Source organism: Coenobita brevimanus, chromosome 88 (genome assembly GCF_032717465.1).
Source record: "Coenobita brevimanus isolate Jiangsu-jjx chromosome 88, ASM3271746v2, whole genome shotgun sequence".
In the NCBI taxonomy this organism is placed as follows: domain Eukaryota; kingdom Metazoa; phylum Arthropoda; class Malacostraca; order Decapoda; family Coenobitidae; genus Coenobita; species Coenobita brevimanus.
The window spans coordinates 11,388,699-11,411,807 of NC_137041.1; the positions used below are offsets into that span (position 1 = coordinate 11,388,699).

At 42.2% G+C, this 23,109-nt stretch overlaps 1 protein-coding gene across 1 annotated transcript in view; it reads left to right on the forward strand.

The window, feature by feature from the left end:
• The window catches only part of LOC145411252 (endonuclease G, mitochondrial-like), a 312,479-nt gene that overhangs the window by 223,102 nt on the left and 66,268 nt on the right, over positions 1–23,109 (forward strand). Inside the window, exon 6 of the mRNA XM_080281320.1 lies at positions 10,617–10,715. Within this exon, the coding sequence (XP_080137446.1) occupies positions 10,617–10,715 (99 nt within the window). The remainder of the gene's footprint in view (positions 1–10,616; positions 10,716–23,109) is intronic.

Here is a 23,109-nt window from a genome sequence, read left to right on the forward strand (position 1 = left end):
TGAGAGAGTGTTTTTGATCGGTGATATGAATGGTAAAGTAGGGAATGTGAAGGTGGATAAAATAGTTGGTGAGTGGGGTATGCCTGCTGAGATAGAGGAGAATGGGAGTGCGTTAGTGGACATTTGTGCTGGGAGGGGGTTGGTGATAGCCAATACTCTCTTCAGGCATAAAATGATCCACACGTATACATGGCGAGTGATGAGAAGGGTGGGTGGTGAACTGAATGAAAGGAAGGCAATGATTGATTATGTGTGTGTGGATGAAAGGATGCGAAGATGTGTAATGGATGCAAGAGCTTATAGAGGTTGGGGGAGTGGACTTTCTGACCACTACTTGGTGGTGGCCAGAATTAGGATACAAGTAAGATGGAGGAATAGAAGAAGGGAAAGACGAGAGGAAGAAGTATTTGCAAGGAGAGTGGAAAGGTTACAAGAGGATGAGAAAAAGGCAGAGTATAAGAGAGAAGTGGAGGAACGATTGGGCAAATATGAATTGGAGCAGATGGGGGACGTGGAAGGTGTGTGCGGGATATTCACAGAAGAAATATGTGCAGCATGTGATGTGGTGTGTGGGAGGAAGAGAAGACGGAGGGGGGTGCAAGGAACAGCGTGGTGGAATGAAGAGGTGAGACAGGCTGTGGCACAAAAGAAGAAAGCATACAATGAATGGATGAGAAATAGGGGCGTGGAAGAAGTTGAGAGGCGGAAAAGAGAGTTATATGTAGAAAGAAAGAGAGAGGTGAAAAGATTAGTAAGAGAGAGTAAGAAGAGAGTGGATGAGGAAATTGGAAGGAATTTGAGTGTAAAGTGGAGGGACTGTAAGAAAATGTTCTGGAAAGAGGTGAAGAGAGTAAGACAGGGTGGAAGTGAGGTTAGCAGGGGAGTGAAAGATAAAAATGGTAGATTACTAGTGGAGAAGGGAGGAAAAGTGAGCAGATGGAGAGAACACTTTAAGGAATTGTTGAACATAGAGGATGGAAGTAATGCGAGTATAAGTGGCTGGGGAATGGCTGGGAGAAGGAGGGAGGTGAGAAGACAGGAAGAAATCAGTAGGATAGAAGTTGTGGAAGCAATGAAGAAAGTTAAATCAGGGAAAGCCCCAGGAATTGATGGAGTGTGTGGTGAAATGTTGAAGCATGGGGGAGAGATAGTAGTAGAATGGATGTGGAAGATGTGCAGATTGGCCTGGGAGGAAGGTAGAGTCCCTGAGGATTGGAAGTCAGGTATAATTATTCCCTTGTACAAAGGAAAAGGGGAAAAAGAAGTGTGTGGTAATCATAGGGGCATTTGTCTTCTTAGTATAATAGGAAAAGTGTATGGTAGGATACTTATTGACAGAGTTAGAGAAAGAACAGAGGAATTAGTTGGAGAAGAACAGGGAGGCTTTAGGAAGGGAAGAGGTTGTGTAGATCAGATATTCATTCTTAAATCTTTAGTTGAAAAGTTTCTAGAGAAGGGAAAGAAGTTGTATGCGGCTTTCATGGATTTGGAGAAAGCATATGACGGGGTGGATAGACAAGGATTGTGGAAAGTATTAAGAATATATGGAGTAGATGGGAAGTTGTTGAATGCTGTGAAGAGTATGTATGATGATGCTAAGGCTGCAGTGCGTGTGGATGGTGAACTAAGTGAATTTTTCTCTTTGGAGGTTGGGTTGAAACAGGGATGTGTCATGTCTCCATGGTTGTTCAATCTGTTAATGGATGGGGTAATAAAAGAGGTACAAGGTAGAGTAGTGGATGTTGGAGTGGCCCTGGTGAGAGAGGATAGTGTTTGGAAACTCCCTGTACTGTTGTTTGCAGATGATACTGTGTTGTTGAGTGAAGACGAAGGGGAGCTGCAAGGCTTGGTGGATGAGTTTGGGAGAGTGTGTAAGAAACGGAATCTAAAGGTGAATGTAAGGAAAAGTAAAGTGATGGTCTTTGAGAGAGGTGAAGTCAGTGAATATACAGCGAGGTTGGATGGTGAGGAATTGGAAAATGTGAGTACGTTTAAGTACTTGGGTAATGTGATGAGTAAGGATGGAGGTTTGGAGGGTGAAGTGCTTGAAAGGGTACAGCAGGGAAGGAAGGTTGCTGGTTCTTTGAAAGCAGTGATAAGAAACAGGGAAGTGAGCATGGAAGTGAAAAAGTTACTACATGACAGTATTGTGATACCAACTCGAACGTATGGAAGTGAAGCTTGGACATTGTTGGAAGGACACAAGTCAAGAGTGAGAGCAGTGGAAATGAGTTATTTGAGAGGAGCCTGTGGAGTCACATGGAGAGACAGGCTGACAAATGAGGATATAAAGGAGCATTGTGATGTGGATGTGGATGTGATAGGAAGTGTTATGAGGAACACACTGAGGTGGTTTGGTCATGTGGAGAGGATGGAGGGTGAAAGACTGACGAAGAGAGTGTATGTGAGTGAGTTGGAGGGGGGAAGAGGGAGGGGGAGGCCGAGGATGAGATGGAGGGATGGGGTGGAGAGGTATATAAGAGAGGGGGGTGTGAGTTGGGAGCAGGGCAGTGAAATGGCGGGGGACAGGACGACGTGGAGACGATTTGTTTGTGGCCACCCCAAATGGGATTGAGGCTTCTGGCAATAGATAGATAGATAGATGTACTCCAAATCCCACTTCAGCCCAAAACTCCATTATGCTGCCAGACTATTAGGGGGTCTGAGGCATGGGGGTTGAGAGTTAGTGGTCTCCACCACCAGGAATTAATTCCTAAATTAGGGTCCCATCTTTGAATTCCTCAGAGCCATTGGAAACCACAGATTTTGCACTATCATTGTTGGCAGAAAGAAGCTCAGGTACATGTTAAAAATTTTTTTTCTTTTTTTAATAGCCCCCAAATCTATGACATTGGAAGAAATGCAGATTTTTGTCTAGCAGTAATAAAAAAAAACACTATAACTAAGTGAGCAATAACCAAGGGGTTACCGTACTTGCATACTTCAGAACAGTAAGATGCTTTTTTTTTTTTTTTTATGTGAGGAAGAAGGAACCAAAGGCCGTGAGCCCGCAATTATTGTTCCATCTAAAAGAAAAACAAAATACAAGCGAGAGCCAAATTCAAGATCCAGTCATTTCGAGATGCCTGGTCACTACATTTGAAAGACTGGAGATCATAGGAAGCAGGGAATACAAACAAAGGTAGACAGTTCCAGAGTTGACCTGTTGCATAAATGAAGGACTGGGAGTAATGGTTAACTCTTGCATTAGAGAGTTGGACAGAAAAGAGATGAGAGTTTGCTGCTAGATGGGTGCTATGCGCCTGTCGTAGAGGTGGAGCAATGCATGCAGATAGTTCAGAGGAGCAGTGACCATTGAAGTAACGATAGAAAAGAGATAAAGATGCAACAGTGCGGTGAGGAGACAGAGATTGAAGGGAGTCAGTAAGAGGAGGAGAGTTAATGAGACAGAAAGCCTTTGACTCCACCCTATTGAGAAGAGCTGTATGTGGGGAGCCTCCCCACACATAAGAGTTGTACTCCACACAGGGGCGGATAAAACCCCTATATAGAGTCAACAATTGTGCAGGGGTAATGAAAGAACGGAGTCGGCTTTGCACACCTAATCTTTTGGAAGCAAATTTTACAAGAGATGTAATATGATCTTTTCAAGATAAGTCCCGAGTAAATAAAACCCCAAGCATGTTCAAGGAGGATGGAGGATTAAGCTGAATATAATTAAACATTAGTGGGTATACAAGTGGAAGATATTGTCGGTTTGATAGGTGTAAGAACTGAGTCTTAGATGCATTAAAAACAACCAGATTATTTTTACCCCAGTCAGAGATACAAGCCAAGTCAGACATTAGGTGTGCCATAGCCTCATCCCTTGTTTTCTGAAGTAACTGCTGAGTTGGACATTGCGGGAACCGAATGGAAAGGTGAAGGGTGGAGTCATCAGCGTATGAATGGATAGGGTTAGATGTACAGCTTAGAAGGTCATTCATGAATAAAAGGTAGAGAGTTGGTGATAGGACAGAGTCCTGAGGAACACCACTGTTAATAGATCTAGGAGAAGAACGATGGCCGTCAACAACAGCGGCTATTGAACAACCAAAAAGGAAACTAGAGATGAAGGCACAGATAGAAGGATAGAAACCGTAAGAGGGCAGTTTGGAAATTTTAGATTTATGCCAACTAGATCAAAAGCCTTTGAGATGTCAAGTGCAATGGCAAAACTTTCACCAAAGTCCTGAAAGGAGGATGACCAGGATTCTGAAAGGTAGGTGAGAAGATAGCCAGTGGAGCGTGCCTGACGGAACCCATACTGACGATCAGAAAGAAGGTTGTGATAGGAAAGATGCTTTAAATTTTTTCTGTTAAGAATTGACTCAAAAACTTTTGAGACACAGGATGTTAAAGCAATTGGACGATAGTTAGAGGGTTGGGAATGGTCACCCTTCTTTGGGACTGGCTGAATGAGAGCAAACTTCCAGCAAGAAGGAAAGGTACAAGTTGATAGACAAAGGCGAAAGAATTTGCCTAGGCTGGGTGTAAGCACAGAAGCACGGTTCTTGAGAACAACAGGAGGGACTCCATCAGGGCCATATGCGTTATTAGTATTAAGGCTTGTGATGGCAGAAAATACATCAGCTGAAGAAATTCTAATGTCAGCCATGAGGAAGTCAGACGGGGGAAGTGATGGAGGAACAGCACCGGAATCGTCTAAGATGGAACTGGAGGAGAAAGTCTGAGTGAAGAGATCTGCTTTATCAGTAGAAGAAATAGCTACAGAGCCATGAGAGTAGAAAAGAGGAGGGAAGGATGATGAGGTAAAGTTGTTAGAAAGGTTTTTGACAAGGTGCCAGAAGGAGCGGGAAGAATTCGAGTTGGAGAGTTGAGAGCATTTAGTATGGATGAAATTATTTTTAGCAGAAAGAAGAACAGACTTAGCACGATTCCTGGCAGACATATATAAAAGATGTGATTCAGGGGTGGGTTGGCTCCAGTACCTTGTATAGGCCCATTCCTTCTTGTGGACAGCATTAGAACAAGCGTGATTAAACTGAGGCTTTCTTGCATTAGTGAAAGGATATAAGAAAGGAATGTATACTTCCTTGCCCGAGAGAATAACCTCCATAATGCGCAAGGCACACTCAGATGGCATCCGGCCATGGAAACAATAATCATTCCAGGGAAAATCAAAGAAGTACTGCCTGAGGGCCTCCCAATCCGCAGCTTCATAGTGCCACAGACAACGTTTCTTTAGAGGGTCCACAGGACGTACTGGAACGATAGGACAGGTTAAGGTGATGAGGTTGTGATCGGAGGAGCCCAACGGAGAGAAAAGATTAACAGAGTAAGCAGAAGGATTAGTTGTGAGGAAGAGGTCAAGTATGTTGGAGCTCTCTCCAAGGCGGTCAGGGATACAGGTAGGGTGCTGTACAAGCTGCTCTAGGTCATTAAGGATAGAAAAGATGTAGTTTTGTTCACCAGGTGGATCAGTGAAAGGAGAGGAGAGCCTAAGGTTGTGGTGAACATTGAAATCTCCCAGAATGGAGATTTCAGAGAAAAGAGAAATGTATAGAATGTGTTCCATCGTATAGGTGAGATAGTTAAAGATTTTTGATTGTCAGTAGAATTAGGAGGTAAGTAAACAGCGCAGATATATTTAGTCAGAGATTGACAGGAAAGCCGAAGCCAGAGTTTAGAGAATTCAGAAGAATCAAGTTCAGGAACATGAGAGCAAGATAAGTCGTTGCATATATATACACAACAGCCACCTTTGGCTTTGAAATGAGTATAGAGAAAGTAGGAGGATACAGAAAAGGGTCTGCTTCCAGTTGCCTCAGACAGCTGAGTCTCAGTTAGAAACAGAAGGTGAGGTTTAGAGATGGAGAGGTGATGCTCAACATAGCAAAAATTAGAGGAAAGGCCGTAAATGTTGCAGAAATGAAGAAGAGAGTCAGACAGTGGTTCCAGGCAGCTCGTTGAGTTGTCACCAAGAGAGAGGTGGGTGGTGGGGGCATTTATGGTCCCCCCCCCCCCCCCCCGGGAACTCCTAGGCCACGTGTTGAGCCGGCATGATTTTTTTTTAATTTTGGAAAAGGAAGTGTAGTGTGTACTGTGCATGTAGTTTGGTGTTGATAGTTAGAGAAACTTGTATTGGGGAGCATGCTGGCCTATTCTCTGTGTTACTAAGACACTGAAGAAGTTCAGCAAAGGGGGATGGTTGGGACCTAGTCCCGAGGGCTGATGAAACGGGAGCTCCAGCTCTACCTGTCATCAGCTTTCCATCCACCTTGGGAGTACTGCCCTTCTTGACTGGTGCTACAGTCTACTCCTCTAATATGGCAATAGATGGATATGAAGGGTCTTATGCATACAGATTTCTGCTTGGTTATATTGTATGTGATATGTCCAGTATGAGGCATTTTGTTTGAAAAATGTCCAAATTGTACTCAGACATATGGAGAGGATGGAGAGCGAGAGACTGATGAGGAGAGGTGAGTGAGGTGGAGGGGGGAGAGGGAGGGGAAGGCCAAGGATGTAATAGAGGGATGGAGTGGAGAGGTATATGAGAGAGGGGGGTGTGAGCTGGGAGCAGGGCAATGAAATGGCGGGGGACAGGGCGACATGGAGGCGATTTGTTTGTGGCCACCCCTTATGGGATTAAGGTGTCTGGCAATAGATACACTCAGTCCTCGTAAATCGCGGCAATTTGGGTCTGGACCACTGCCGTGATTTACGAATTCTGTGATTTATGAATAATAACTCTTATGTGAAAAATTAATTTGGGTCTGGACTTCGGCCAACCTGCCTCCACAGCACCCTACCTACGCCCATCTAGGCACCATCAAACACAAACATACAAATTTAGGAATATTCAGTGCATGTCTATCTATCTATCTATTGCCAGACGCCTCAATCCCGTTTGGGGTGGCCACAAACAAATCGCCTCCAAGTCGCCCTGTCCCCCGCCATTTCACTGCCCTGCTCCCAACTCACACCCCCTTCTCTTATATACCTCTCCACCCCATCCCTCCATCTCATCCTCGGCCTCCCCCTCCCTCTTCCTCCCTCCACCTCACTCACATACACTCTCTTCGTCAGTCTTTCACCCTCCATTCTCTCCACATGGCCAAACCACCTCAGTGTGTTCCTCATAACGCTTCCTATCACATCCACACCACAACGCTCCTTTATATCCTCATTCGTCAGCCTGTCTCTCCGTGTGACTCCATAGGCTCCTCCTAAATAACTCATTTCCACTGCTCTCACTCTTGACTTGTGTCCTTCCAACAACGTCCAAGCTTCACTTCCATACGTTAGAGTTGGTATCACAATACTGTCATGTAGTAACTTTTTCACTTCCATGCTCACTTCCCTGTTTCTTATCACTGCTTTCAAAGAACCAGCAACCTTTCTTCCCTGCTGTACCCTTTCAAGCACTTCACCCTCCAAACCTCCATCCTTACTCATCACACTACCCAAGTACTTAAACGTACTCACATTTTCCAATTCCTCACCATCCAACCTTGCTGTACATTCACTGACTTCACCTCTCTCAAAGACCATCACTTTACTCTTCCCTACATTCACCTTTAGATTCCGTTTCTTACACACTCTCCCAAACTCATCCACCAAGCCTTGCAGCTCCCCTTCGTCTTCACTCAACAACACAGTATCATATGCAGACAGCAGTACAAGGAGTTTCCAAACACTATCCTCTCTCACCAGGGCCACTCCAGCATCCACTACCCTACCTTGTACCTCTTTTATTACCCCATCCATGTACATATTGAACAACCATGGAGACATGACACATCCCTGTTTCAACCCAACTTTCAAAGAGAAAAATTCACCTAGTTCACCATCCACACACACTGCAGCCTTCGCACCATCGTACATACTCTTCGCAGCATTCAACAACTTCCCATCTACTCCATATATTCTTAATACTTTCCACAATCCTTGTCTATACACCCTGTCATATGCTTTCTCCAAATCCATGAAAGCCGCATACAACTTCTTTCCCTTCTCTAGAAACTTTTCCACTAAAGATCTAAGAATGAATATCTGATCTACACAACCTCTTCCCTTCCTAAAGCCTCCCCGTTCTTCTCCAACTAATTTCTCTGTACTTTCTCTAACTCTGTCAATAAGTATCCTACCATACACTTTTCCTATTATACTAAGAAGACAAATGCCCCTATGATTACCACACACTTCTTTTTCCCCTTCTCCTTTGTACAACGGAATAATTATACCTGACTTCCAATCCTCCGGGACTCTACAGTGCATGTATTAAATAGAAATAAGCAATGTTAAGGGATCTCACCTTAATCCTATGATGAAGCTGGGTAAGTGAATGGACTGGGGTGGTGTTGGGAAGAACTTAGAACCTCTCAGCACTCGTTCTTCTCAAACTCTTTCGCCTACTTTGAAAACTTCTCTCCCTTCTCAACACAACGAATGAGCACCAAACATTGACTGTACAACAACAGCAGCAGCTTCTTGATGCAATACTGCTTAGAGTGCTTCATTGGGGGGTCGGGAGGGGCCATGGCAGGTAGGAGGCTGGGGGAAGTTGCACAAAAAAGGCAGGTAGCTCTCGTACTCCACGGCGATGGTCTGTAGTGTGCGGACTGGCAGGACAAGAACAACAACAACATGGCGGCATTAGTATGCACACTTGCCACCAGGGACGTGTGGTGATTGGTTGTTGGGTCGTGATTTTCAGTTTGAATGCCGCGGTTTACGGTTCTCCTCAGAAATGGCCCACTTCGGTGCCTAGGTCCGCGATTTTCGTGACTTAACAATGATTTAAGGTTGACGGCAGTCTGATGGCCATGTAGCCGTTATTTACAAATCCGTGATTTATGAACACGCGATTTACGAGGATTGAGTGTAGATAGATAGTCCTCAGTTTACAGTATTACTGAGAGACAGTTAGTATTGTCTTGCATTTATTAGGTACACTCAGTCCTTGAGTAATGTGCGGTTGAGTAGCACGTTTTTGTACGAACATGCTCAGCATAATGAGACAGATCATAATCAACATAGAGAAGAACTTGAGCTTACGCGGGAAGTCAGCTGACCTGGTGACGAAATTTGAAAGTCGCGCACAGTGACGTCACCCACCAGACTTGCCGTGATTGGCCAGCATACATCCGGGTACAGTACCTGTCCTGGGCACAGTCAAGGCCTTATGCTGAGACAAAATTTTATGGGTTTCACCGTTGTAGGGGATGATATGGAATGAAAATGTTTACTAATCAGAAAAAAATTGCCCTTTCATCCATGTGTTCTCATATCTTTGCATTCAGTTCCACATTCATTGTTTGATTTTGCACATCCCAACACAGTTCGGACTGACTGAACGTATGGCTATCAGTCCATTCTCACATCTCACTGAGTTCTACTCCACACTCCTATGGGCTTGGCAATTTTAGGGAATGAAATGGAATGAAAATGTTTGCTAGTCAGAAAAAAATTACTCCTTAATCCATCTGTTCTCATAAGTTAACGTTCATTTACTCATTCTTTGTTTGATCTCGCACTTCCCAACACATTTTGGACTGACTGAGCACATGGCTAGCAGTCCTTTCTCGTATCTCACTGAGATATACCTTACACTGTGCAGCAAGATTTTTTTTGTGTGTGTTTGAGTGTCAAGCAAGGACATTGACTCTTAGTCATCTCACATGATTAGCCCCTGTATCCAGAAAGCGGCACATCTTCACGTATGCCCAGAAGTACGAGATAGTAAAGGAGTTAGAACAGGGAAAGAGGCAGATAGAAATGGCGTAAAGCATGGCGTGGATGAATGCACCATCAGATTGGTTTGGAAGGACTGGAAGAAGATAAAGACAATCGTGCGTGGTGATGCAAAAGTGGCAGCAGTGAACGCTCATAATGTTGTCCTGAAGCTGATTGAGAAGCTCATAGGGTGTTGTGTGGAGTGCCAGAGAAAGAACAACATCCCTACTGAAGGTTGTGTGATACGAGACAAGGGGAAACTCTTTGACAACAACAACATTGGGGGTGGGGCGCAGGGGGAGAGTGCTGGGGAGCTACACATCAACAACATACAGGCATCCAGCCTAACTTTTGTTTTTGTTAATGCTGTTTTAATACCACTCTCGTTCTTAATGACAATGCTGTAGTTATATCTTTCAATGTTTTACCTGATGGTGGGTATAAGTAAGGGGTAATTTATGTGGGATAGGGTGGTAAGATGAGGTAAAAGTGAGAGTTTTGAAATATCACCAGGACACATTGTACCATTATACATGCAATCATATTGTTTAAGTGACATGGGTTTGAGTAGCATGGTCCTTGTCCAGTCCCTATTGTCTGCATTACTCGATGATTGAGCGTATATACAGTACAGTACAACTTTAAGCAGAGGATGTTACCACTTACTGTACTCTGTCCATTTAACTTGGCCAATAATACCCAGCCTTCCATTTTGAATGCTGATGTATAACAAGAGAATAACACTAGAATAAGACACCAAATAAAACTGCTATGGAAAGGAGTAAAGCTGTAGTACTGGGTTATTCTGCCTTTTAGCTCTCAGGTTTAATCTGTTTATTGATGAATATCCCCACCATGCTAAAGTGGGCAAACTGTAATGTAAAATTGTATTATATTCATTTTTTTTTTGTCAGGTGGTGGTGTGTGAGGCCAAGACTGGAGAGCTGGAGCTGGAGTCTTTTATACTTCCTAATATTGCCATCGATGACACCACTCCAATCTCATCCTTCCATGTGAGATACTGTATTCACTGATGTAGTCAGTCCTCACTTAAGTTTATGATGTGTGCTGACATAATTCTGCCTTTAAGTGAACCAGCTTCAAGTGAGACATGCATCTGATTCTTGACTAAGGATTTAAAAGTACAAAAATCACTTACGTGATGACTTTGGAGAACTTCATAATGAATCACAAGCAACTTTAAGTGAAGAAAAGTTATTTCACTAGCACCTCAGTAATGAACTAAGTTCAAGTAAAAAAAAGTTATTAGTTCGTCAGTAACTTAGTAATGAAACTGTAAGTGACATAATCCTAAGCAAGGACAGACTGTATTCCCATCCTGTTTAGTATGATGATGCTTTTTAGTTTTCCCCCCCCCCTCTACCAATCTTGTGATTTGATGTAGTTTAGGAGAGACCCCTTGTAGTGAAATTGTCAGTAGGGTCTAATTTGAACCCTTCTTCTTGGAAAGGTTTTTCTTCAGCTGAATAAAATTGTTTGGGGATGGCAAAAATATTGAATATAAAAACCATATCCAACCCCTCCACTTTGAAAATCTTGTTAGCTGAATAAAATCATCTGGAGGTTGCAAGTCCATCGATCCATCCATCATCCAATCCTACATTGCCCCATGAGGAACATAGGAGCCCGGGGCTAGGCAAGTTGGTCCTGACATTTAAGATGAGAGTGACCAGCCTCACTCATCCCTCAGTGGCAATACATGAACATAAACCCCAACCACCCCTTGGATATGACCATTCACCGGCTTAATCCAATTGGAGTGCCGTAATTACCCACTGAACCACCTGGCGCCAAAATTTGGTCATGTGGTTACCACCTAGCGTAGTAAATGGTTTCCTGGTGTACAGGAAACCGTTTGGCTTGTCACTTAATATAGAGTCGCCCACAGGCAGAAGGAAGAGGAACGAATGAAGGAAAGAAAGACAGAACAGGGAGTGTAAAGTCACCCGCAGGCAGAAGGATGAGGAAAGAATGAAGGAAAGAAAGACAGAAGAGGATGGAAGGAAAGAAGGATGGAGGAGAGTAAAGGACAGACACCCAAGAGCAGCACTACATTGAGTGAGTGGATGGTGAGCACCCCCACCTACCACCCAGATTGCAGGTACATATTGAAAATGACCTTCTCTGATTGATGGAGTTAATCCATAGACTTTATCATTACCTTCATCTAAACCAAGTTGTCATTTTTAGACCGAATGAAATACAGTACATCCCCCAAGTTTGTGCCTATATGGACGGGAGAGGTGCCCGCGTACTAGGATTTCGCACACTAAGAATACATAAACTAATGGGAAAATTAACATATGGGTAGCACCCCCCTTTATCAGTGATCTTTTTGGCCCGTTTGAGGGAAAATATCTAAGACATATATGGTACAGTACTTGAGATTTAACTGAAAGGTAACAAGAATATGGCTGCTTACCTTAATCAAAGAAGACAGCAGGCTTGATGGACGTAAGAAGGGGTTCCGAGGCAGGGTGAGACACTTAGTGTGCACCGCCTGCACCACCCGCCACACCACCCGATGCACCGCCAGCCACACCACCTGCCTCACCAACACTTTCACGAGCCACTTCACTCACTTCCTCCACGAGTCATTCATAGTCAGTTGATGACACCACTGACATTACGTCATCCTCTAGTTCCTCCCCAGGAATTGGCTCTGCAGAAGAAGGCACTTCTTCCTCGGGTTCTGGAATTTGTGGTGGCCACTGAATGTAACAGGTGATGAGGGTTTGTTTCCTCATGTTAATTTCTCGATGGTGCTTCTCTGTGTAGTAGCGGAAGGTTCTGTCTAGTGAAAACTCAGAACCTTTTCCATTCGTTGCTGGCACAGTTCCATGCTCTCGAATTCCTCCTTGAACCTATTCAGGGCACACAGGATTCGACTAATGCTAGGCATTGGCAAATCACTCTCCATCACATCCGCTGCCTGCTGTTCTGTTGTCAGGGTCTGTTGTTCAGAGTCTGCCTCACGTAGTGGAGAGGCAGGTGTCAATCTTGGGGTTCACACCGGAAAACACTGGTTTGGGGTAGTTTTTTCTCTACCGCCTTGCGTCGTGTGGGTGTGACTCGCATACTCTGGTTAGGGAAAATTAAAAACAAGTCCCCGTGCATAGGGGTTTTGCATACTAGGATCTCACCCACTAGGGGGATGTACTGTACCCACATCTTCTGTGGCAGTAAATGGGTTTATCTAGATAGTTTTTTGCTGCTTGACTAATAAAAATTTCCCTCAATCAGAGTAAATTCATTTAGCTGTAGCCTGCATAAAGCACCAAAGTTCAATCAGAACAATGCAACAGTTTAAACTGAATGTGTAAAGTCTATCTATCTACAGTGCTCGTCAGAAGTATTCAGCGTTGTCCGCCGGGCGCGCAATACTTATGGCCCAAAAAGAATCACCCATTTTGGGGGGTAAGAATTGAGCCACAAGTTTGAGCTCCGAGCATGACGTCACGGTAGCCTGAGGCCTTCTGATGCGCTGGTTGGTTCCCGCCTCAGTCGCCCACGGGCTGCCTGAGAGAGAGGAACCCCGCCGAGTGTCCCTCTCAAATTGCGCCATTTTTTACCGAGTGTCCCGCAGTGTTTTGGCCTTCAAAACTTTGTTATGGCACCTACCCGTGAACTATCGAGTGAAATCATATCCCAGATCATTGCTCTAAAGGAGGCAGGCCACCAGACAAAGGAAATTAGTGAATTGGTTGGTGTGGCACGATCGACAGTGCATCGTTGGTGTGCGCGGTTTCGGGAAGAAAACAGTGGTGAAGTTCCCACAAGAAACCGAGGCCTGGTAGGCCTAGGAAAACTTCCCCAAGGTCTGTTAATGTTTTAAAACGTGCAGTGGAGTTTAATCCTTGTGTGAGTGCAAGGAAAATTAAGGAGAGCAACCCAGAAGTGTTTGGTGAGGTGTCTGTGAGAACAGTGTCTCGTAGGGTGCATGAGCTTGGTTACACAAGTCACAGGCCTGTGAAAAGCCTCTTCTCTCTAGCAGCCAGAGAATTCGTAGGCTTGCCTTTGCTAATAAATATCGAAATTGGGGTGAGGAGCAATGGTTGTCAGTGTTGTGGTCTGATGAGGCAACGTTTAGTGTTACCTGTAACAGAGGAGCATGCAAAGGTAGTGACCCACTTGACCCACGGTATGTAGAAAGCACAGTTAAACATCCTGATTCACTCATGGTATGGGGTTGTTTTTCAGGGAAGGGTTTGGGGAAGCTTGTTGTACTTCCCAAGAACCTCAGAGTGAATCAGGATGTTTACCTGGAGCTTCTGTGTGATCATTTACCAGACTCCTTCGAGCTAACAGGTGCACGAGTGTTTCAGCAGGACGGTGCACCTGCTCACAAGGCCAAATCGGTCACCAATTGGCTTCGTGACTGCGAGGTATCATTCATGACAGACTGGCCAGGAAATAGCCCAGACCTCAACCCGATTGAAAACCTCTGGTACCTCGTAAAGAAGAGTCTCCAAGGGAAGGACGTGAGCTCTCTGCCTAAGCTGGAAGCCGCCATTCGTGACTCCTGGGACAAAATACCCTCCGGCACCTCAGGAGCCTCGCCCTTTCACTTCCAAGACGTCTCAGGTCCGTGAAGAAGCGTAAAGGCTACCCTACGAAGCACTAAAGGTAAATAAAATGCATTATTTATATGTTTTTTCAATGTTGAAATGTTTGTTTTCAGGAGGGACGCAGGGCGCCCCCATACTTCTGACGAGCACTGTATCTATAGCCCGACGCCCTAATCCCGCAAAGGGTGGCCGCAGACAAAACGCCTCCAAGTCACTCTGTCACCCACCATTTGACTCCCTCCCCCAACTCACCCCCTCCCCCAACTCACCCCCCCTCCCTCATATACCTCTCAACTCCATCCCTCCACCTCATCCTCGGTCTACCCCTCCCTCTCCCTCCCTCCACCTCACCTACATACACCCTCTTAGTCAGTCTTTCATTCTCCATCCTCTCCACATGTCCAAACCACCTCAGTGTATTTCTCCTAATCTTTTCAGCCACATCCACATCTACCCCACAACGTTCCTTCACTTCTTCATTCGTCAACCTGTCCCTCCATGTCACTCCACATGCTCCTCTCAAGTAACTAATTTCCACTGCTCTCACTCTTGACTTGTTCCCCTCTTGCAAGGTCCAACCCATAAATTCTGGTTAATTATGGAACAGTTATGATATTAGATGTGGTTGGATTGCATGTCATATTACTAACAGCATTCAGCAAATGCTTAGAAAAGTCAAATATGATACTTTCAGTTCTGAGTTTAACATATAAAAGAAATTTGGGACTTATTTACTTCATGATTTATGTTTTAACCCATGGATTGCGCAATTACCTTTTTTATCCCACCCCGTGGTATGCAGAAAATGAAGGAAAAAATTTTTTTTTTTTTTTTTAGCTTTTGTTTATTATAAACTTGAAGATAAACATCCAGGGCATCATTTGGTGAAAAAAAAAAAAGTTCTTTCTCTCTCTCTCTCTCTCTCTCTCTTTGCGTAGGGCCATGCATAAATTTACGTAGGGAAGTAGTGAAAAATGAAAAAAAAAAAAAAAAATCTTTGTTTTTGTTTTGTTATAAACATGAAGATAAACATCCAGGGCATCATCTGGTGAGAAGAAAATAATCTCTCTCTCCATCTTTGCGTAGTGCCCTGCGTAAGTTTGCGTGGGGGTCGAGTTGTTTATGGTGATGCACAGCCAGCACAGCCTGAGCTGTGGCTCACAACGCGACGGTACCCAGCCCGAGCTGTGGCTCGCAATCCACAGGTTAAGAATGTAACTGCTGAATACCATACACCTAATGGTTTTATCCAATTTGAATGTGCCCCTTACTCCCTTTTCTTATAACTTTTTCACTTGCTGCCATTATCATCATCGTAGCTCTGTTTCCCACTAATACAGTGGGCAGAAATCAAAAGCTGGAAAAGAACACAAAAGTAGGAGAGCTTTTAACAGAGTGTTCAATGAAATGGGACATACATCTGCCCACTTATTTAAACCTTCAGATACTTTTGGATCCACTACAAGGGGATAAGCTTGCATAAATCCTTTTGAATGATAAAATGTTCAGTGTTGTACAGTCTGATGTATGCAGAATTTGATTCATAGGTCAAATGATGTTGGTATGGTGCCATACACCTCTGTTCATAACCTCTCCACTCTCAAGGGAAGATGGTGTTATTGCTATTGTAATGCAGCTCAGATTCAGGAGTGATCACCCTTCCCTTTATGTCTGGACAGAGTTAGGGCTTAAATGATAGTTGAATAACCACTGAAATAGATTATAGTGTTCAGAATCATTATCATCATCCTCACTATATTTCCTGTCTTGGGATGGAATGAGGTAAGATCCAGAAAACATGAAAAGGTATGAAAATGAGAGCACTATCAACAGCATGCCCAGTTAAATGAGCCAGACACTTATTTATGTTCAAACACCCAGAAATGTTATTCCACCGTGCAGGCCCATTTCCACTTTTTTTTTTTTTTTCTTACCTACGGTAGGTGAGTGAGAGCTGGTATTACGTTTTGATTGGCATATGTCTTGTCAGTCTGTTCATCTGGGTGTGAACAGAATAACAAACAGTTTTTATCTGATTTTAACCAAACATGGTGGAAGGGGTGAGGATATGCAAATGACTAAAAATATGCTGTTTTAAAACAATGGGACAAAGGTCAGGTCTCAGGGCTAGAACAAAGTTTGACCAAACAATATCAGCTTTAGCAGTTTTTATCCAGTTTAAAACAAACTTGGTGAAAGGGATCTGGGTAAGGCAGGAAAGAAGTAACTCGATTTATGACAAAAATCAGTCAAAAGGCAAGGTTACTGTTCGACCCATGTATGTGTGTGAACAAAATTTAAAAAAAACAGTCTGACCTAAATTAGATCAGACCTGGTGGAAGTGGTGAGGGTTAGCCAGGGGGTTAGCTGAATATATTTAAGGATAACAGGTCAAAGGTCAAGGTCATCTCTTACAGTTTTTATCCAGTTTAGATCAGATTTACTGTAAGCGTTTAGGATAAGACAAGAACAAAAAAAAATCAGTTTTGAAAACAGTCACTCAAAAGCCAAGGTCACAGGACAAAGTCAACTCAGACAGGAGTGATCTGGTTTGGACCTGACTTAGTGAAAGTGTAAAGGGTCAGGCAAGAATAAAGCAGTTTGATTTTAAGAGCAGTTGGTTGAAGGTCAAGGTCATAGGGTAAAGTCAGATGTTCAGCTCTTAGACTAGTTGGTAGGTGTGGGCATTTTACTCAGTATCGGTGAAATGTTTTAATCAGCTGTGTGTGTGTGTGTGTGTGTGTGTGTGTGTGTGTGTGTGTGTGTGTGTTTGTGTGTGTGTGTGTGTGTATTTACCTAATTGAATTTACCTAATTTTGATATACAGGAAATAAGCTATGCTCGTGGGGTCCCGTCTCTGTTTCTCAGAAAGTCAAATTTGCATTAAACTTGTTTAAATTTTTGACTACACAATTTCTTTGTCCAGGCCATTCCACAGGTCTATGCATCTATAAGGAAAACTATATTTCTTGATATCCTTCAAGCAGCTTGGCTTCTTCAGTTTCATTCCATGTCCTCTTGTTACTCTCTTATCCCATGCAAACAGATCTTCTCTGTCAATTTTATCTATTCCCATCATGGTCCTGAACACTGCAATCATGTCGCCCCTCTCTTTCCTTTCCTGTAATGAAGGCAAATGCAGCTTTTCCAGCCTTTCTCTGTACGACAGATTTGCCAGACTGGGGACCATCTTGGTTGCTGTTCTTTGTATTCTTTCAATCTTGTTTATATCTTTCTTTTTGTGTGGGGACCACAGTACTGCTGCATATTCTAACCTGGGGTGGATCATGGCCACTGTAAATTTTTTCCTCATCTCCTCATCCATATAATGAAATGCTACTCTTATGTTAGTCAAGAGTTTATACGTAATGTGTGTGTGTGTGTTCTTACCTAATTGTTCTTACCTAATTGTATCTTTACAGGAATGAGTCAAGCTCGTACTGTCCCGTGTCTTAAACCATATTTATCGTACATATCCTTAAATTTGTGAATTGTTTTGGCATACACTATTTCATTCGGTAGTGCATTCCATTGATCAATTACTCTGTTTGGGAAACTGAATTTCCTTGCATCTTTATCACCTCTCTTCTTATGCAGTTTTTTGCAGTGTCCTCTTGCTGATGCTTCTCCATATGTTAAGTAATCATTTATGTCTATTTTCTATCTATCTATTGCCAGATACCTCAATCCCGTTTGGGGTGGCCACAAACAAATCGCCTCCAAGTCGCCCTGTCCCCCGCCATTTCACTCCCCTGCTCCCAACTCACACACCCCTCTCTCATATACCTCTCCACCCCATCTCTCCATCTCATCCTCGGCCTCCCCCTCCCTCTTTCCCCCTCCACCTCACTCACATACACTCTCTTTGTCAGTCTTTCACCCTCCATCCTCTCCACATGGCCAAACCACCTCAGTGTGTTCCTCATAACGCTTCCTATCACATCCACATCAACACCACAACGCTCCTTTATATCCTCATTCGTCAGCCTGTCTCTCCATGTGACTCCACAGGCTCCTCTTAAATAACTCATTTCCACGGCTCTCACTCTTGACTTGTGTCCTTCCAACAACGTCCATGCTTCACTTCCATACGTTAGAGTTGGTATCACAATACTGTCATGTAGTAACTTTTTCACTTCCATGCTCACTTCCCTGTTTCTTATCACTGCTTTCAAAGAACCAGCAACCTTTCTTCCCTGCTGCACCCTTTCAAGCACTTCACCCTCCAAACCTCCATCCTTACTCATCACACTACCCAAGTACTTAAACGTACTCACATTTTCCAATTCCTCGCCATCCAACCTCGCTGTACATTCACTGACTTCACCTCTCTCAAAGACCATCACTTTACTCTTCCCTACATTCTCCTTTCCTAATATGCACTTATATAGCATTATCATGTCACCTCTTTTCCTTCTCTCCTGTAGTGTTGGTAGATTCAGTTTATTTAGTCTATCTTCGTAGCTTAGGTCCCTTAAGCTTGGTATCCATCTTGTAGCGGCCCTTGGAACTTTTTCAATCTTGTCTATATGCTTTTTGAGATGAGGACTCCAGACTACTGATGCATATTCCAGGGTTGGTCTAATGAATGATGTTATTATCCTTCTTAGCATGTCTTCATTTATGTATGTGAATGCTATTCTCATATTTGCAAACAGTGTATACTTGTTCCGTACCTTCTCGCTGATGTGGTCAGCCGGAGATAGTCTGTTCTTGATAATCACACCTAGGTCTTTCTCTCTTTCTGATGTGTATAGGGTTTTATTTCCTAACTTATAATCCCAATCAGGTCTTTTTCCACTTTTTCCAAACTTGATTACATGACACTTGTCCACATTGAATTCCATTTGCCATGTACTACTCCATTCATGAAGTTTATTTAATTCTTCTTGTAGCTCTTTACAAGAGTCTGTGTTAGTAATTCTCCTTTGTATTTTTGCATCATCTGCGAACATATTCAGATAGCTCTCATTTCCAGTGTTACTGTTTATATCATTTATATACACTAAAAACATGATTGGTGCCAGCACTGAACCCTGTGGTACTCCACTAGTCACATTTTTCCATGATGAGTAGTTTCCTCTTAGTACTGTCCTCATTTCTCTTTTTATGAGAGTCTTGCATCCAACAAAACAGTCTGCCTCGAATTCCTCCTTGATGGTACAGTTTCCATAAAAGTCTTTGGTGTCGTACTGTGACAAAAGCTTTCTTGAAATCTAAATAGATACTGTCCACCCATCCTTCCCTTTCCTGTATTGTGTTTGTTAGTCTGTCGTAGTAGCTCAACAGATTAGTAACACATGATTTTCCTTTTCTGAAATCAAACTGTCTTTCTGTTATCATACTGTGTTCTTCTAGATGATTTACCCAAGCTTTTCTTATAAGTTTTTCTAATACCTTGCTTACAACACTGGTCAGTGATACTGGTCGGTAGTTGAGTGGATATTGTCTATTTCCTTTCTTGAATAAGGGGACAATATTTGCTTTTTTCCAGATATCAGGTAGTTTACCTTGACTCAAGGATTTCTTGAAAATTAAAAATAATGGTTTACTTAACTCTTTTGCACATTCTCGTAATACCCAACATGAAATTTCATCAGCACCACTTGCTTTTCCTGTCAAATCTACTTAACTCCTGTATTACTTTTTCTGCTATTTGTATATCTGGTAGTATGTGTGGACATGCGTGTTCCACATAGTCCCTCTCAAAATTTTTTTCTTCTGTAAACACTAATTGGAAATTCTTATTTAGTGCTTCACAAATATCTTTCTCTTGTGTATAAGTGATTCCCTTGTCCGTAATGGATTGTATTATATCTTTTACTTTGATTTTGCTTCTGATATAGCTGTAAAACAGCATTGGTTGATCACTACTTTTATTTATTATATCCTCCTCAAACTGTTTTTGGGCTTCCCTCCTTATTCTTGTGTAGTCGTTTCTTGCCTGTTTGTAATTATTATACGCCTTTTCACTATTGTGTCTTCTCCACAACAAATCTCTTCATTCTTTTGATTTTTTACATTCTGTATTGAACCATTTCTGTATTTTCTTATCTGCTTCTTTGTGCTGTGGGATGTACTTCTAGACTCCTATTTCATAAAATTCACAAAATTTTTTATATACAGCATTTAAATCTTGTCCTCTAAGCTCATTTTCCCAATCAACTTCTAAGAAATACTTCTTTAGGTCTTGATAATTTCCCTTTTTATGGTTTAGGCTCTTTTTGTAACTATCATTGCTGTTTACTATGTCATATGCTATCCTGAAGTTATAATTTAGTACTGCATGATCGCTTTTGCCGAGTGGAGGGTGATATATTAAACTGTCAATATCATTTTCTTGCCTTGTAAATATTAGATCTAGCACTGAAGGTACATCAAGTCATCTTTTTCTAGTGATTTCCCTCACATGTTGCGTTAAGAAAAACTCTTGTACGAGATCCAGGAGCTTTTGGTCCCAACAGCTTTCTTGGCTATTTATATCTAGAGTATTCCAATTTATATTTGTATTGAAATCCCCAGTTAGTATAATTCTTTCCGATTTCTCTTCCATTTTATGTAGCAAGGATCTTATACTCTGAATTGTACTCTCTGCCAGGTCCTCATATTCGTCTCTTTCCCATGTGTTTGATCTGGGTGGCATATACAAATTGACTACAATTACTTTACCTTCAGATGTGTCGATCTCTACTGCAATCAGTTCTACTTGTGATGTTATATCAGATGTGTCGATCTCTACTGCAATCAGTTCTGCTTGTGATGGTATATCTAGTTTTATTTCCTTGACTTTTAGATTTTTCTTAGTTAATATTATAATTCCTCCTCCTTTTTTTAAATTTCTGTCTCTTCTCCATATATTGTATTCCTCATAAGTTTAGTATGTCGTTGGATATCCTTGGTGTTAATTTTGTTTCAGTTAGGCATATTATTTGTGGTTCATTTTCTCTGACATAATCATTCATCTCTAGTAATTTAGATACCATTCCATCCACATTTGAGTACATCAACTTTATCATCTTGTTCATATACTTGTCATGACATGGTTCTTCTGCCTTCCTCTTTTTTCTTCCATCCTGTTTGTGTACCACTTTCGTACCTGCAATCCTATTACTTTGTAAAAAAATTTCTTCTTCTCCTCTTCTGATCTTCCCTCATTTTTTGTTTTTGCTTCCTCCCTTTTCTCTTTCAGTAATTCCAGTTCCTCTTGTGTTAGGCATCTTTTTATCCATACATTTTTGAACTCCTCTTTTTCCATAAGATTCTTTGCATTTTTTAGTATCTCTTCCACAGTGTTTACACTCTGGAAAGTCACCTTTAGAGGTCTTGTCGTGCTTTTCTTGTATTTCCCTAACCTTTTGTGTTCCTCTATGTCTTTACTACAGATTTCCTCTGATACTTCTTTCAGTAAGCTCATTACATTTGCCATCTCCTTTTTGTCTCTTGTGATCTTGTTTTTAACTTCTTCCTCTTCTATACCAGTGATTACTATTGATTTGTTTATCTCTACTGAATCTCTGACTAACTTTGGATTGTTTTGGATTATTCTTTTCACTTCCTTTTTAATGCTTTTTTCCTCCACCCTTGTTTCTAAGTCTTTCTTTACTTTAACCATTTCAGCATATGTGGTTTCTACATCATTTTTGTAGCTTTGCACAGCTTCATTCACCTGTGTTATCTTCTCCTCAGTATCACTGCTCTGGTCCATAAGACTGCTTGCTTGCCTAATTGTCTCTGTGTCATTTTTGAACTCTTCCACAACACTCTCTTGATTGACTACTGTACTTGCCATTTCACTCACTTTCTTCCTAAACGTACTCAATTCCACTGTTAGTTCACTGATGGTTGTGTCTTTCTTATTGGCCTCCCTTCCTAGTTTTTCTATCTCTTCCTTTTTGCAAGTGCATTTGCTTCTTTATTTCATCAATTTCATTTTTGAAAGCCATTTCTAGTTTGTGTACACATTCAACCAGTCTATTGTGAGTCTCCACTTCAACCATTTCTTGGTAGAAATCATCATTTTGCTTTTTACTTTTATCCCTTTTCTTTTCCAAATTTGTTTTACTGAAGTATGTATCCATTTTGTAATACTAAATGAACAGAGTATGTACTTACAGAGTATGTACACTTTCCCCGTGTTGCTGTAGTCTAAACAAACCCAGCTGACTCAGCGCATTTTTTCCTCGTGGTTCTTTGTTGTTTGAACCAGTCTTGTTTAAACTTTTTTTTTTTTTCCCTTTTAACCCCTACACCGCGGGCTTGTTTACCAATAACTTGCGTGTGCCGCGGGGTTATTTGGGCTCCGACAGACTCTCAAAAAATATTTGCCAAAAATCAGTTATTAGTCCTAGAATAATAAAATTACATATGCTTATGGCACATACCTTCAGCTTTCTCCTGGAATGATTGTTGAGCCTTCGTCGGTTACCGTAGGACTTGTGGAGACCTCTGAAGTAGGGTAACGAAGTCTCCACTTTACACTTCCCGACAACCCGTAATATGATTACCACAGCCAGATACAAACACTATAAACACTATTCTACAATTTTCAAGTAGTTTGGGATCCATACTAAAAAAAAAACACTGTGAAAGCAATGGAAATTACGAGCGCGTCTGATCGTCGCACTGGCACTAGTTCGCTCATGGTAGCCTGTCATTTATTATTCATAAAACCCCTCACACTTTATATTTGTATTACTATATAACACTTATATATATCTACAGTCTTTATCCATAAGTTTCCTTCAGTAGTATTAGTTTATTGTCACTGTAGGGATTCAATTTCTTTCAGTAAAATACGTAGCATTCACTTTCTCGTCCT